Source organism: Centruroides sculpturatus, unplaced genomic scaffold (assembly GCF_000671375.1).
Source record: "Centruroides sculpturatus isolate CEXI.00-Female unplaced genomic scaffold, Cexi_2.0 scaffold1641, whole genome shotgun sequence".
Classification (NCBI taxonomy): domain Eukaryota; kingdom Metazoa; phylum Arthropoda; class Arachnida; order Scorpiones; family Buthidae; genus Centruroides; species Centruroides sculpturatus.
Genome location: NW_019386719.1, coordinates 30,440 through 48,213, shown reverse-complemented (window position 1 = coordinate 48,213; position 17,774 = coordinate 30,440). Strand labels below are relative to the sequence as shown.

At 29.6% G+C, this 17,774-nt stretch overlaps 1 protein-coding gene across 4 annotated transcripts in view; it reads left to right on the top strand.

Moving 5' to 3' along the window:
• Nucleotides 1-17,392, top strand: part of LOC111615656 (purine nucleoside phosphorylase-like) — a 37,890-nt gene extending 20,498 nt beyond the window's left edge. For 2 of the 4 annotated variants that reach the window (XM_023357087.1, XM_023357089.1), the window contains exons 2-6: nt 14,040-14,209; nt 14,276-14,379; nt 16,452-16,627; nt 16,698-16,888; nt 16,951-17,392. In XM_023357087.1, coding sequence (XP_023212855.1) covers nt 14,040-14,209; nt 14,276-14,379; nt 16,452-16,627; nt 16,698-16,888; nt 16,951-17,156 — 847 coding nt within the window. In that variant the 3' untranslated portion in view covers nt 17,157-17,392. Of the gene's footprint in view, nt 1-12,637; nt 13,031-13,920; nt 13,945-14,039; nt 14,210-14,275; nt 14,380-16,451; nt 16,628-16,697; nt 16,889-16,950 lie in introns of those variants that run through there. The other 2 variants (XM_023357085.1, XM_023357086.1) reach the window with 2 other exon arrangements.
• Nucleotides 17,393-17,774: the final 382 nt, after the last annotated feature.

The window sequence follows — 17,774 nt, the reverse complement described above, 5'->3', positions numbered from 1 at the left end:
TTTATATAAAGAGAATATTTTTTTTCTATACACAGCAGAAACTAATTATTGTAATCACCTTGGAACCTGCATATATTCATATATGAATAATAGTCAATAAAACCAGAAACATTTGTTATGACATTACAAGGCTGCCTGCCATAAGTTGACATAACTTTGGCCCAAAACTCTGTCATTGTTTAATATTTTGAGCATATTTTGACACTATTTGATTAATATTGTGGCAATATTTGTTTCATATTGAGCATGAAGTAGGGGATACATTTAAGTAAGTTGGTTAAGTTTTTCATGTTTTTAGTCTAAAAAATTATTGAAAATATGAGACAAAGTTACCATGCTGTGAGGTAACTTTGTCCCTGATAATATATCTAATTGATTTGAGTGTAATATATCCTTGAGCTGATGTTAGTTTTATACAAATTAACATGTATATACTGTATGTTATTAATACATCAGATTGTCAATCTCAGAAACAGAAAATTGATTCCATTTTGAAATCACTTTTGGAGAATTTATTTTACCAAGTATCTTCTCATTTGTATGGAATATAATCCTCCTTTACAGACTGTCTCCAACACTTTGAGCCTTTTTTCATATAATTAATAACTGGTCCGTCTTTGGAGATGCAAAATACAAACTGTAGCTATGGGTTGTTCAACTTACACATTGAAAATAAATACTCTTGTAAACAACAAGCTTTCATAAGTAAAGGTAGAAAATTAACATTATTGGAAAATAACTAAATATAATATGTTTACACAGCAAAAATGCCTTTGAAGAACATTATTTGCATTGTTATGATAAAGGAACTAAGAAACTAAGTTGGGCTAATGTTACTCCAGATCTTGGGCCAAAGTTACCACAAGGTTTAAAGTAGTCAATAGAAAATATGTAATAAATTTAATTTTAAACATTAATTACTTAGTAAACAAGTCTAAAAAAATGTACTTATCAAAACATAAAGACTCAGAAGTTGTAGGAAGTATATATTCACTAATGAAAACATCAGAGGTACTGTATGCCTTGGCAAAAGCTTGAACTACACAATCATTCGGCACATCTAACTAGTACTGTCATCTACTTTTTTCATGTCAAAATTCACTGAATTATGTAACATTGGAAATAAATGTTTTCTATTTTTGGGTCAAAGTTACCCCAACTTAAAATTATATCAAAATGATTAAAAACGATTTAACTTGATTGTATAGCAGTTGTAATTATTAATTACAGTAATCATAAATCATCCAGTATATAATTGAAGCAAGAAATGCCAGCAATTTAAGTCATTGTATTGCATGTAAGTAACAATTAATACAATTACTTCTTGATGTTTAAAACACTGGTTACAACTGAAAAAATAACAAGCTTAGATGTGCCATTTACCTGATGATGATAACTATAACTGAAACTGACTACAATAAGTGACTTCTAATATACTATTGGACAGAAACTTTATTTTTAATTTCAACTATTTTTCAGAAAAAATACATAAATAACACTACATATAATGTCACTACAATTTAGCTGATATTATTGTATTGATATATTTTGTAAGAACAATAAATAATTCATCAATTAAACAGCTTGAGATGTTGGGAAGCATTTATTTTCTATACACAAATGTTTTCAGCCTAATGTATAGAATCAAATAAATGCTTCTCAGCAGCCAAGGTGTTTATTGAATTATTCTTTCTGCTGAATATTGGTTTAGTTGACTAATAAATAATTATCTTAAAAAACTTTATAGAAAGCTCAAGCATTTTCAGGCTTTATGCTTCAGAAGGCAATAAGAAAAAATTATTTTGCTAACTCCTCATGAAGATAAGTGTGTGAAAGTGCTTGAGTTTTCTAAAAGCTTATCTTTCAAAATAAAAATAATTTGAATTAGAATTATGTTTGATGGGCTTCTTCCACAAAGACATCAGTGGATAATAGAAATAACTTTGTTTTTTCCAATTAAATATCAATAACATTCAGTTCAGTAACTTCATTTTTTTACTATAAAAAATTTAAAATAAGCCATAAAATTAGACATGCAAAAACATTTTTTTAATATTTTAGAATGTACAGAATATACATTAAATATAATAGATATTAAAAAATCATTAATTTTAGAGTTATAGAATCAACTAATTGATTTTAAAATTTAATTAATCATATCCAAATGGTCAGGGGTCCTGTTTCAGATTAAAAAAGATGAATTAGATTAGCATGGTTAAAATTTTGCATTTACTTGTGCTATGCACTCAAATTTTCAAAATTCCATCTGCAGTCAGAACTTCAAAATTCTCTTATTCCACGACAAAAACATATGATGGATTTCAATAGCTGTCAACCATCAATGTAGCAGCAGAATTTATTATATTTCTGTATGCATGATTCCATATAAGATACAAATATTTGCAATGGAAATCAAATTTTATATTTTTAATTCATAATAGTATAAATTTTGTTTGGAAACATTATTCATTAGTCCAGCATTTGCTGTGTTGTGGTTCAATCATACCAAATTACGTAGAGAAGAAACAAATCTTTGAATAGAGAGAAAAGAGTAAGAAACAATTAAATTTTTTCTCTTACTCCTTATAGTTCTAAAAAAGGAATGGAAAAAAAGTGGACATGCATTTAATGTAGTTAAACTCCATAATTTTATGTGAGTGATTAAAAAAAAAACAGTGATTTATATTTTAAATAATCAAATGATTCATTTTTTAATATTTTTTTAATCAAAAATATTTTATTTTATATCAATTAAACTTTTAAGCAATTAAAATTTTCATGCCCTAATAAAGAATCCATTTTCAAATTCAATCAGAATTGACATTATTATTCATTTGAGATCATTTGAAATTAAATTTGAACAACAAATATGTAATATGGCAGAAATGTCTGTATTTTCTTGACTGTTATTTTAATTTTTATATATATTTAAATATATAATAACCTAATAAGGGTAGATGAATAAATAACCAGCTGGGACAAGCAGCTATGATATTGCTTTTGGCTGGTTATTTATTGATCCACTCTTTATGTAAATATATTATATATAATATATATTTCTATATAATCAAATATACTTACCTAAATATAAACTACATATTCTGTTTATAAGTGTAGCAGTATTTATAAATTAGTATACATAAAAATTATTTATGAATATGCCTTACAATCTGGTAAAGCCAAAAGAATTTTTGGTAAACATTTAAATCATTTTATTGACTATTTTAATTATGAGCAAAGTTTGAAATTGATTGATTAAATTTTTTGCGTCACAGATGTAGCTAAAACGTAATATTTCTCTGTTACGTATACTGTACATCCTACAATTTTGTATTTGCTGTCTTCCTAACGTTGATGAGGTTTTCCTGTATCATCCATCATGCCAAATAATTATTAAAATACGACGAAATACGCAGGATTCTTATCGAATTGCGTCGCGTTCCGTGAATTTTTACGTCGCCATTCATATTCACGCTTGTAAAATTTTAACCAATCACGTAACATTTTTAAATATTTAAAAATCCGTGACGTATGTGCGAAATCGCAATAGAATCTCGTTTATAGCGCGAGCTTATTTTTGAAAAAATGAACACAAAATGGCGCGTACGATCGAAACATTTGTCTAAGCGTTTCGTCCTTGAACATGGTTCTCGACTTACGCCACTGACCTTGCTTTAGTATTACTGTTTATTTATAAAATTAAAAGGAATTTTGACATTAATAATAATAAAAATCGAGGAGGATATGTGATCGTTTGCACGTCCTACGTCAATGACGCTAGGCTATTTGACCAATGAGTGAGTCGTCGTCTCCGGGGTGGAGACTAATGACGTCTCCTCCATCTTTGCAGCTGATTTTTCGATCAGGTTTTTATAAGTGTGCCTCATCTGAAAAAATGTTTACTGTTTTTTAACTATCGACGATAAACATGAGTATGATCGAACGTACACGCGGCATGTCCATCGATGCCGATTTGGCCGATTTAATAACAGATGGGTAAGAATTAATATTTTTGTGAATTTTTTGAAAAATTACGCCTCTTTTTCAAGGACGGAATGCCCGCATTTTTGTGTATTTTTTTAAACTTAAATTTCTATTATAATAATTTATCAACTATTTAATTTTGTTTTTCGTTAAAAACAAAAATTTTAACGAAATTTACTTAACGTTCAATCACGTGTTCTACAGTTTTGAATTTAAATTTTTTGCCCGGCAACGTGTTTGTTTTTAAAGCCTGCCCTCTAGACTTGACGTCACAAAATTTCGTATAATAATAATAATTATTANTTAGTCCAGGTTTGTCTTTGGAATGAAAAATTTTAGTTTAAATTAGTTTCTAAAAAAATTTAAAAAGTTACAGTTTTAATTAAAATCAAGATTTTATTTCTTTCTAAATAAATTAACATAATTAATAGTAATTAATTATTCTGAAAGCTGCAGATACTACTACTACAAAACTGCATTTCAAAGGGCAGATTCTGTTTTGGATTTATTCTTTAAAATTAATTTTATATTCGAATTATTCAGTAGGATTTGTATTTACAGGGTGGTCCAAAAGTCTGTTAACATCGTGAATTGCTCATGCAAATTAGGAAAGGATTTTGTAGTTTATACTTATACTTATAGTATAAAGTATTTGAATAAAGGCAGCAATTTTGTCTTTACAATTATTAACAGAGTTTTAGGACATTCTTCATATTAATTTAACTTTATTAAACCCTTTTCTAAATTTATTATTGACATTTTATTTTATTTACAAATACGTAACCAACACCTTATTATTCACTAAGAGATTTTTTATTAAAACAAACTTTTATTTACTTTTAATTAATTCAATTTATATGCTATCTACTGGGAAGTTGTTAGATTTGCACTGTCAGAATTTACGACGGAATTATTGTATTTTAATAACGTGAACAATTTGTATATTTTACAAAATTTTTAGACTATAGAACGTTATCAAACTTTTTATGTAATATTAGAAATAAAAGTTTTGTATGAACCATCCCACTCTTCATAATTTCCTGAATACTGACGGTCTCTTAAACCAAAAAGTCCTTCAAGTTTCCTTTCCATTCTTCTCTATTCAATATATTAGTATTATATAATCCCTTTTGAAAATCTGTCTTTCTATTCTGATTTGGATCTTCCACTTCTCTTTGCCTCCCACTTCATACAGCAAGAAAAACAAATCATTATTTTGCCCTAAATAACAGTTTTTTCCCTCATATTTTGAAAAGTTTTACTGTTTGTTATTTAATTTAGATAGTAAGAGAAATTGTTATTTCTTTCTGAATTTTGGTTGGTCTTATATGTTTAAAAGCTTATTTCTTCATTATCTCAAGAGATCATTCACTGATGTAAACATAGATTCAATTACTGCTTAATTGCAAAACTTGTTAAACACAGACTTCACAATTTTCTCAACTGATAGATTTTTTATTATTAAATATAATGAAAATATTTGCTATAACAAAATACAGTGGCAAAAACTTTTTAAGTATTGTATTATCACACAGACACACATTATAGTAGATATATAATGTTTTAAGCTTACTGTTACAAAACAACAAAAAATATATCTTAAAATAGATAAATTCAGATAAGAAACAGTGATAAAATTTTATAAAATTATTGGATGTAATTATTCAGATACAAATAAACATTTAATTTCACTGTAGCTGAGATTATTCTAGTATTTTTCAAGTAGCAATTGCACTTATCCAGGAAATTACTATTAAAGACTAGCCTGACTGTAATAGTAGTTTCCTAGAGTTCAAAAATATTGGAAAATTATTAAATATTTCACAATAAAGAAAACAAATTCCTATCATATCAATTAACAAATGAATAAAATTTGCTATATAATTACTTTGTGAAAATTTTGCTTTGTTAAGATAATTTATAATTAGAAAGAAACAAAATTCTCAATTTATATTCCATTATCTTTTCTATAATGGTAAAAGTCAATTTATCATTAAAAATTTTTAGAGATTTATTTTTTGATAAATTAATGGAAGATAAGAGATAAAGAATTTCTTGGTAACTAAGCTATAATTTAGTTTTGAAAAATAAACCACAGCCTCAAATAATAATATATTTTCAAATTTAACACTTTTAGTCTAGTTAAAGGATTCCTGTTGTATCTAAAGTGCATATAGATTCAAAATATATAAATTTTGTTGATGTACTGTAAAGCCAAAAGCACTGAAAAGGAATCATAAAGACAAAATCTGACATCTATAGCAAAACGTAAAAAACTTCATGATACATATACTACATATATATGCCATATTTTTGCAGTTGTAGTGTATTCTTGAGTATCTGGGGACAATATCAAAACAATTTATGAAGTGTGTAGGAAAGAGCAAAAAAAAAAAAAAAAAACAAAAAGAACAGACACACAAATATGACCCTTCATTTCAACTCTACTCTAAAACTAACTTTTATTCTCATCAAACCTTTATTACAGAGAGAAAAGAACAAAGATTACTAGATAATACAAAATATACATAATATATATTTTGTATTATTATTGATTTAATGAATAAATTAAACAATAAAATTGGTACTTTGATCATTTGGTGCTTATTGTTGGGGTCACATTCAGAGCCATAACTAGCCATTTCTGTGCCCTGTGCAAGAATTTGCATTTAGGCCCCTTAATTTATTTGGTTTTGGGAAAATAATAAAACAAATACATTACAATAGATTTTTAATAAGATTTATTTTAATTGAATTTTTCTGGCTTTCATTTCAGCAAATTCATTAATTACACCATCGTAATTAATATTTTTAACGATATTGTATTCTATTGAAATAATAGAAATATTGGATAATTTTCTTGTTCGATGGTTGATCTTAAATAATTTTTTATTAAGTTTAACTTGCTAAAAGTTCTCTCGCACGAAGCAATAGAAACGGGAAGAGTTAGAAATATTCGAAGAGCAACATTGATATTTGGGTAAGGCTCAATTAAACCAAAATCATGAAGAGCCTGTAGAATATTAAGCGGCGATGCAGTTTCTATATTTTGTATAAGAGTCGTTAATTCAAAATTAAAACTTTCAATTTCAGTTGTGAATTTGTACTTTTTTAAATCTTTGCTATATTTAATAGCGAGATCTGCAGCCGATTTTTTTTAAACCAGCAACACTCATGTATTGTAAAGACGAGCCACAGAGAAAGCAAAAATCGTCACAGATGGTTTTCATTTTTTCATAACGCCAATCTATTTGACACAATAGTGTGTCAAGAACACTGTAAATTTGTATTTAAATAATTTTTCGGGTGTCAAGTTACTTCCTTCATCTGGTGGTTTATCTATTTCCATTATCTTAACTCTTTTTTTTTTTTTTCGTTTATTAAGAAATCCCTTTTCTATACTTTTTGGTTCGTTTTAAGAATATGATCAATAATAGCATCTGTTAATATTGCTGGCCATAAAGCTATATCATTTATTACTTCCATGTATATATATCGAAGCATTTTTGGACTATTTCTATCTTCTGTGTTTTTGCAATCACTTTTTTCAGTAGCATTTTAAAGACTGTGGGAGCCCCTTCAGGGCCTTATGCGCCCTCATAGTTCGCTTACCGCTTAATCTGCCGCTCAGGTATGCAACACATATGTGTACCACTATAAAGCAAAAATTGATGTCAGAATTTCTGCACGCCTTTTACAACCTTGAGACTAAGATTTTATTTGGGAGTTACCATTTTCAATTTAGTAATTTCTAAAAAATCCTCGGGCAGATTTATTTTTGTTACAAAATGTTACCTTTACAGATTTCTAGCTCTGCACACCTGTAGAAAAATCTAGAAATACAGTTTTGTATATTGTAATAATATTAGTAGTTGCCAGAAAGCTCATAAAGTAGAGAAAAATCGGTAAATTTGAAAACGATAAACATACATTTAATTTCTCAAAAAATAAATTAAAAAATATCAAAAGTCGCTACTTTTGGCTGATTTGTCTGAGGTCTTTGCTATCTCACTACGTCCCTCTAAAAGTCACCACAGTTGGGAACACTGGTAAGCAGACACCTAGAGTCTAAGTAAGGCGAAATGTAATCGCCAAACCGCGCTGCATAAAGGCAGAAAAATTTTAAAATATAATTTCTTGTGAATAGCAGTTTGGGTCCCCCTTCCAAATGGGCCCTGTGCAGATGCACCTGTTGCACCTGCCTAGTTACGGCTCTGGTCGCATTGACCATANTAGCTCTGCACACCGTAGAAAAATCTAGAAATACAGTTTTGTATATTGTAATAATATTAGTAGTTGCCAGAAAGCTCATAAAGTAGAGAAAAATCGGTAAATTTGAAAACGATAAACATACATTTAATTTCTCAAAAAATAAATTAAAAAATATCAAAAGTCGCTACTTTTGGCTGATTTGTCTGAGGTCTTTGCTATCTCACTACGTCCCTCTAAAAGTCACCACAGTTGGGAACACTGGTAAGCAGACACCTAGAGTCTAAGTAAGGCGAAATGTAATCGCCAAACCGCGCTGCATAAAGGCAGAAAAATTTTAAAATATAATTTCTTGTGAATAGCAGTTTGGGTCCCCCTTCCAAATGGGCCCTGTGCAGATGCACCTGTTGCACCTGCCTAGTTACGGCTCTGGTCGCATTGACCATACCACCACCAGTGACTTGCACCCTTTCTTTTTTATGAGAGTCAAGTATGCCAATCTATCTTTCATAGTTGTATTGAATATTGTGTTTTTAGCTTTTGTAATTGTAACTAGAGTGACTTTGAACATTGATGATAAAAGTATTGTAATCAATTAATGCTCTGTAATATTTTACAGTTTTTATGCCTTTTTATTATTATATTTCAAACTGCATAACAATTTACAATTTATGTATGATAGTTTTTAAATATAAATTCTAGAATGTCACCATCTGATAAGCATTCTCCTTCCAGTTTAATAATTATGTAATGTATAAATAGCAGATAATTTATGAAATTTAATCTCTTTTATATTATATAATAATTATTATTTTCATTATATCATTTAGGCATATTCCAGATTTATATAAAGAGAATATTTTTTTCTATACACAGCAGAAACTAATTATTGTAATCACCTTGGAACCTGCATATATTCATATATGAATAATAGTCAATAAAACCAGAAACATTTGTTATGACATTACAAGGCTGCCTGCCATAAGTTGACATAACTTTGGCCCAAAACTCTGTCATTGTTTAATATTTTGAGCATATTTTGACACTATTTGATTAATATTGTGGCAATATTTGTTTCATATTGAGCATGAAGTAGGGGATACATTTAAGTAAGTTGGTTAAGTTTTTCATGTTTTTAGTCTAAAAAATTATTGAAAATATGAGACAAAGTTACAATGCTGTGAGGTAACTTTGTCCCTGATAATATATCTAATTGATTTGAGTGTAATATATCCTTGAGCTGATGTTAGTTTTATACAAATTAACATGTATATACTGTATGTTATTAATACATCAGATTGTCAATCTCAGAAACAGAAAATTGATTCCATTTTGAAATCACTTTTGGAGAATTTATTTTACCAAATATCTTCTCATTTGTATGGAATATAATCCTCCTTTACAGACTGTCTCCAACACTTTGAGCCTTTTTTCATATAATTAATAACTGGTCCATCTTTGGAGATGCAAAATACAAACTGTAGCTATGGGTTGTTCAACTTACACATTGAAAATAAATACTCTTGTAAACAACAAGCTTTCATAAGTAAAGGTAGAAAATTAACATTATTGGAAAATAACTAAATATAATATGTTTACACAGCAAAAATGCCTTTGAAGAACATTATTTGCATTGTTATGATAAAGGAACTAAGAAACTAAGTTGGGCTAATGTTACTCCAGATCTTGGGCCAAAGTTACCACAAGGTTTAAAGTAGTCAATAGAAAATATGTAATAAATTTAATTTTAAACATTAATTACTTAGTAAACAAGTCTAAAAAAATGTACTTATCAAAACATAAAGACTCAGAAGTTGTAGAAAGTATATATTCACTAATGAAAACATCAGAGGTACTGTATGCCTTGGCAAAAGCTTGAACTACACAATCATTCGGCACATCTAACTAGTACTGTCATCTACTTTTTTCATGTCAAAATTCACTGAATTATGTAACATTGGAAATAAATGTTTTCTATTTTTGGGTCAAAGTTACCCCAACTTAAAATTATATCAAAATGATTAAAAACGATTTAACTTGATTGTATAGCAGTTGTAATTATTAATTACAGTAATCATAAATCATCCAGTATATAATTGAAGCAAGAAATGCCAGCAATTTAAGTCATTGTATTGCATGTAAGTAACAATTAATACAATTACTTCTTGATGTTTAAAACACTGGTTACAACTGAAAAAATAACAAGCTTAGATGTGCCATTTACCTGATGATGATAACTATAACTGAAACTGACTACAATAAGTGACTTCTAATATACTATTGGACAGAAACTTTATTTTTAATTTCAACTATTTTTCAGAAAAAATACATAAATAACACTACATATAATGTCACTACAATTTAGCTGATATTATTGTATTGATATATTTTGTAAGAACAATAAATAATTCATCAATTAAACAGCTTGAGATGTTGGGAAGCATTTATTTTCTATACACAAATGTTTTCAGCCTAATGTATAGAATCAAATAAATGCTTCTCAGCAGCCAAGGTGTTTATTGAATTATTCTTTCTGCTGAATATTGGTTTAGTTGACTAATAAATAATTATCTTAAAAAACTTTATAGAAAGCTCAAGCATTTTCAGGCTTTATGCTTCAGAAGGCAATAAGAAAAAATTATTTTGCTAACTCCTCATGAAGATAAGTGTGTGAAAGTGCTTGAGTTTTCTAAAAGCTTATCTTTCAAAATAAAAATAATTTGAATTAGAATTATGTTTGATGGGCTTCTTCCACAAAGACATCAGTGGATAATAGAAATAACTTTGTTTTTTCCAATTAAATATCAATAACATTCAGTTCAGTAACTTCATTTTTTTACTATAAAAAATTTAAAATAAGCCATAAAATTAGACATGCAAAAACATTTTTTTAATATTTTAGAATGTACAGAATATACATTAAATATAATAGATATTAAAAAATCATTAATTTTAGAGTTATAGAATCAACTAATTGATTTTAAAATTTAATTAATCATATCCAAATGGTCAGGGGTCCTGTTTCAGATTAAAAAAGATGAATTAGATTAGCATGGTTAAAATTTTGCATTTACTTGTGCTATGCACTCAAATTTTCAAAATTCCATCTGCAGTCAGAACTTCAAAATTCTCTTATTCCACGACAAAAACATATGATGGATTTCAATAGCTGTCAACCATCAATGTAGCAGCAGAATTTATTATATTTCTGTATGCATGATTCCATATAAGATACAAATATTTGCAATGGAAATCAAATTTTATATTTTTAATTCATAATAGTATAAATTTTGTTTGGAAACATTATTCATTAGTCCAGCATTTGCTGTGTTGTGGTTCAATCATACCAAATTACGTAGAGAAGAAACAAATCTTTGAATAGAGAGAAAAGAGTAAGAAACAATTAAATTTTTTCTCTTACTCCTTATAGTTCTAAAAAAGGAATGGAAAAAAAGTGGACATGCATTTAATGTAGTTAAACTCCATAATTTTATGTGAGTGATTAAAAAAAAAACAGTGATTTATATTTTAAATAATCAAATGATTCATTTTTTAATATTTTTTTAATCAAAAATATTTTATTTTATATCAATTAAACTTTTAAGCAATTAAAATTTTCATGCCCTAATAAAGAATCCATTTTCAAATTCAATCAGAATTGACATTATTATTCATTTGAGATCATTTGAAATTAAATTTGAACAACAAATATGTAATATGGCAGAAATGTCTGTATTTTCTTGACTGTTATTTTAATTTTTATATATATTTAAATATATAATAACCTAATAAGGGTAGATGAATAAATAACCAGCTGGGACAAGCAGCTATGATATTGCTTTTGGCTGGTTATTTATTGATCCACTCTTTATGTAAATATATTATATATAATATATATTTCTATATAATCAAATATACTTACCTAAATATAAACTACATATTCTGTTTATAAGTGTAGCAGTATTTATAAATTAGTATACATAAAAATTATTTATGAATATGCCTTACAATCTGGTAAAGCCAAAAGAATTTTTGGTAAACATTTAAATCATTTTATTGACTATTTTAATTATGAGCAAAGTTTGAAATTGATTGATTAAATTTTTTGCGTCACAGATGTAGCTAAAACGTAATATTTCTCTGTTACGTATACTGTACATCCTACAATTTTGTATTTGCTGTCTTCCTAACGTTGATGAGGTTTTCCTGTATCATCCATCATGCCAAATAATTATTAAAATACGACGAAATACGCAGGATTCTTATCGAATTGCGTCGCGTTCCGTGAATTTTTACGTCGCCATTCATATTCACGCTTGTAAAATTTTAACCAATCACGTAACATTTTTAAATATTTAAAAATCCGTGACGTATGTGCGAAATCGCAATAGAATCTCGTTTATAGCGCGAGCTTATTTTTGAAAAAATGAACACAAAATGGCGCGTACGATCGAAACATTTGTCTAAGCGTTTCGTCCTTGAACATGGTTCTCGACTTACGCCACTGACCTTGCTTTAGTATTACTGTTTATTTATAAAATTAAAAGGAATTTTGACATTAATAATAATAAAAATCGAGGAGGATATGTGATCGTTTGCACGTCCTACGTCAATGACGCTAGGCTATTTGACCAATGAGTGAGTCGTCGTCTCCGGGGTGGAGACTAATGACGTCTCCTCCATCTTTGCAGCTGATTTTTCGATCAGGTTTTTATAAGTGTGCCTCATCTGAAAAAATGTTTACTGTTTTTTAACTATCGACGATAAACATGAGTATGATCGAACGTACACGCGGCATGTCCATCGATGCCGATTTGGCCGATTTAATAACAGATGGGTAAGAATTAATATTTTTGTGAATTTTTTGAAAAATTACGCCTCTTTTTCAAGGACGGAATGCCCGCATTTTTGTGTATTTTTTTAAACTTAAATTTCTATTATAATAATTTATCAACTATTTAATTTTGTTTTTCGTTAAAAACAAAAATTTTAACGAAATTTACTTAATGTTCAATCACGTGTTCTACAGTTTTGAATTTAAATTTTTTGCCCGGCAACGTGTTTGTTTTTAAAGCCTGCCCTCTAGACTTGACGTCACAAAATTTCGTATAATAATAATAATTATTACAGTATACGAAATTTTGTATAATAATAATTATTATTAATAATTATGCATTAATTATTATTTATTATTAATTAATAAATAATAACCTGATTTTTTAATTTTATTATTATTAAATTTTTAATATTCTTTAAAAGATTAATTAAAAGGATGGAGATTAAAGGATATTGCGTCATTACCCGATTACGTAATTTAACACAAAATTTATTTCAAAATAAATTTTACGGGGAAAAAACTTACTCTAATAAACGTAATTAATTCGGTGAAGATCGTAATAATTAATTTAGTGAATGGGACACGAATTATTTCGAAAAAGAAATTAGTTTAATGGAAAAACATAATGCTCCGTGTGGCTACGTAGACGATGACGTCACGCGCCGCCATCCCTGTGAGAATAATTCGATTATCATCTCAAATCATCGATCGTTTAACCGTGTTAACTTAATAGCGATTACAATTAATACGCGCGCGAGCGAAGCGAATTATGTAAATGACCGGATGCTGCGCGTCACGTGACCGGCGTCGCCATGGCGATAAGATGGATGCGGGAAGCGATGCGATGCTTTATTATTGTTCACTAAATAAATATTGTAATGTTCCTTCAGGTCTGTGCGTACGGATGGCAGCAAGTAAGTGGAAATTTTGGAAGAAATTTTGGAGTTTCATGGAGAAAAATCTTTAATTAAATTAATTCATGTTCTGATTATGATCAATCACCTTTCAGGTATTCTTATGAAGAAATTGAATCAATAACTAATTTCCTATTGGGCAAGACCGAACAGAGACCGGATGTTGGCATTATATGCGGGAGTGGTATGGGCGGCCTGGCTGACATACTAGAAAACAAGGAGTCTTTCATGTATAAGGACATACCAAACTTCCCTGTCAGTACCGGTGAGTACGCCTTCTAGTATCTGTAATTAAATATACTTGATGAGAGCTTACATTGATGATCTTTAGTGGCCGGACACAAGGGGAGGTTGGTCTTCGGAACCCTGTGCGGAGTGCCTATGGTCTGTATGCAGGGTAGATTTCATGTCTACGAAGGTTATTCCTTGTGGAAGGTGCGTATTTATTGTGGTAAATTAAGCCAGAAGCAAACATATTTACTCGATTTTAATTAAAAGACTGTGTCAATAGTGCTGAAGGCATTTATTGATACAGTAATACCTTGGTTTTTGTTGACTTTTGTCATCGTCGATTTTTTTCGTGAAAAATTTGTCTTGGTTTTTGTCGGTTGCCTTGGATTTTGTTGGCATGCCCGTGTGACCTCACTGCTAATTTTGGGAAAACAAAGGGTGACCCGCGCATTTTCCTGCTCAGTGTGGCATTGTTTCTCGTGTGAGAATTACCTTTCCCCATGTCTAGCCAAACAACTCCTCTATGACAGCCGGATGGGCCGAGTCGTCAAGGTGGCAGCCTACTGCTCTGAGGATCCGGGATCTAATGCAGATGGGTCAAAAAATTCCCACGAAGTTTTTGGGGGTGATTCGACCTGATATGTCAGGCCCCATCACTCACTACCCAGCCACTCCATTGTGGGCTTGGCAGAAACCATAACAGGCTTGCTAAAAGAGGCCCTCTTAGTGCCCACAGGGCAGGAAGACTTTAAAAAGAGCCAAACAATTCCATTGTTTCCTTTCCTTTTAGCTTCATCATGGGACCAATTAAAGTTTCCACAGCCAGCAGCCCTTCAAATGCCATGTTAAACGTTCATTTATTCTTTATATTAGTCTTTTATATTAATTTCTTATTGTTTTCAGTCTAAACACCATATTTATTCTCTATAAAATGTGTTTTTGGTATGTATTCATTCATTCATTCATTTTTATTTACTATGTACTATCAAGTATTCCTGGCCCCGCATGGAGTATTACCATTTTTGGTATGTATTTTGGAGTGTCTAGAATGAATTAATTGGATTTACATTGACTCATATGGAAATCATTGCCTCGGTTTTCGTCAGTTTCAGGTTTCGCCAATTGTTTTTTGGACCGATTTATCAATGAAAACCGAGGTATCACTGTAATTCTCGAAAATACCACGAGAACTGCTTGACTCTGAAAGCTAAAAACTGTAATAAAAGCAACACAGTCCATCAAAATCTTTGGCATACAAGCACATATTCAACAGAGCTGAATGAAGTTACTCCACAAATGCTTTAATTAATGGCCTAATTATACCATTACATTAATGAGGGAAGCAATGCTGAAGTACTACTAACTATTGTAATAGTATAATTACTTCATTAAAGCATATGTCTCAGTTATAAGATAAAAACAAATAAAATTCCTCATTTAGAACACAAGATATTAGTAATGTACTGTTGAATGTGTATTTTTTGCAGGTTCGACCAAAATCTGATTTTGTATTCAGTTAGCCTGGAAATTTTGGAATTTGAGTTTTATGTTTATGCAAAATTTTAATTGATTAAATTATGGAATTTGGCTTAAAAGTGTGCTGTTATGCCGACACGTTGCATCGAGATCAAATTAAGTATCATTTCTAAATTTGGAAATTAATTTTACTCTAAAACAAGAACATTTATTCAAGTTTCTGGCTTCTTGAGCAACACATTCTTTATAATGTTCAGTTTATAATGTTTACACATTCTTTATAATGTTCAGTTGAGCATTTCTTAAAGCAAATTTACCAAAAGTAAAAATTTAACTTAATATTTGCTTTTATATTCACTAAGTTTTAAGAGTTAATCTTTGGAATAATTAATATTCAGAAACACCTTACCCTGTGACGGTCTCTTGGATACACCCAAACTTATTTGCAGAGTTTGTTTGAAAAGAAAATTGGTTCTATGAGCTTACCGGTAGACTGAATGGGAAGATTGATTAATTCTCTCGGGATTTCTGCATGTGAAAGTTAATTTTCAAAGGTACTTTGGAAAAGTAGATCTGTGATATTCTTTCAATACGGTATCATTGCAATTTAACTGCTATTTTATAAGTTTTATCATTATTTACATTTAAAACATATATGTGAACAAATTATCTTTACCTCAAAACTTGTGAAAGGATGAAAGCTTAAAAAATTAGTAGTTTTTTTTTTTTGTTTCAATGTTTTGTTATTTTAGAAAATAATAGACTAATAATAACCAAGTTGAATTATAAAAATATAATAGTGTGCAATGCCAGTCCGAGTTATGAAATTAATTGGAGTCAAGACATTGATTGTCACAAATGCCGCCGGTGGTTTAAATCCCAACTTCAAAGTAGGTGATATAATGTTGATTAAGGACCATATCAACTTCCCGGGTTTTGCTGGTGATAACCCATTAAGAGGAAGGAATGATGAGAGGTATTTGATCAAGTGATTATACAATTGCCTTTCTAATAATCTTCTTACGCCTTTTTTTTTCTTTTGGTAGATGGGGACCACGTTTTCCTCCGATGAGTAACTCCTATGATCTTAAACTGCGTAATCTAGCCAAGGAAATTGGCAAAGAATTGAATCTCGACCAGTACATCAAAGATGGAGTGTACGCCATGGTCGGAGGACCGTCGTACGAAACAGTTTCTGAAATAAGGGCTCTACGTACTCTTGGAGCTGACGCAGTGGGTAAGTAAAAGGCATCTTACACTTAACAAGGTTGACGTAGCATAAATGTAGACATATTATAGGTATGAGCACTGCACACGAAGTGATTGCGGCCCGTCACTGCGGCCTCAGAGTGTTCGGCATGTCGCTGATAACAAACATGTGCATCAACGAATATGACTCCACTCAGACGGCAAATCACGAAGAGGTGCTGGATACAAGTGCCAAACGCAAAAGTGATATGGAGAAACTTGTCAGCAGACTTGTAGCAAGAATTAACACTGTATAACTACAAAGTACCTGCCAAAAGCATAATTTATAAAATTATGCTTTTTAATTTAAAAAGCAGATTTAAGCTATAAAACTGCTTGATGTATCATTCCTTGTGTAAGAGATTTTAATGAAACTGAAGCACAAGCTTAATTATTCCATTTATTGTACTAAATGAATTGTCAAATGAAAAACTATATTGTAATAATGTTAATAAAAGAAAATGTGTACATGCAATATTTAACTGTCAAAAAACCATATTTTAGATGAATTGCATCAAGTACAAAGTTAATATCAAACTTTTATTACATAATATTTCACAAAAAAAGTTTTTTTACACAACAGCACTTCACAATTAAAAAAAAAGCTCCATCTGTACAATAACACTTGCAGAAAAATAAATATTAAGTAGTATACATTTTCGGGTTACTAATTATGTAATAACATTAAAATATACAAATACTATACGAGTCTTGTGCTATAGTTAAAAAGGTTAAACATACAAACATTTATAACTAATATTTGTACAACTGGACATAACCTCATCGAGGTGATTTTTGTAAAGTCTATGCAGGCAGGATATATATAAAGTTTGGACGGTGATAAAATGGCTCTAATGAGCCAATATGGCTCTCTT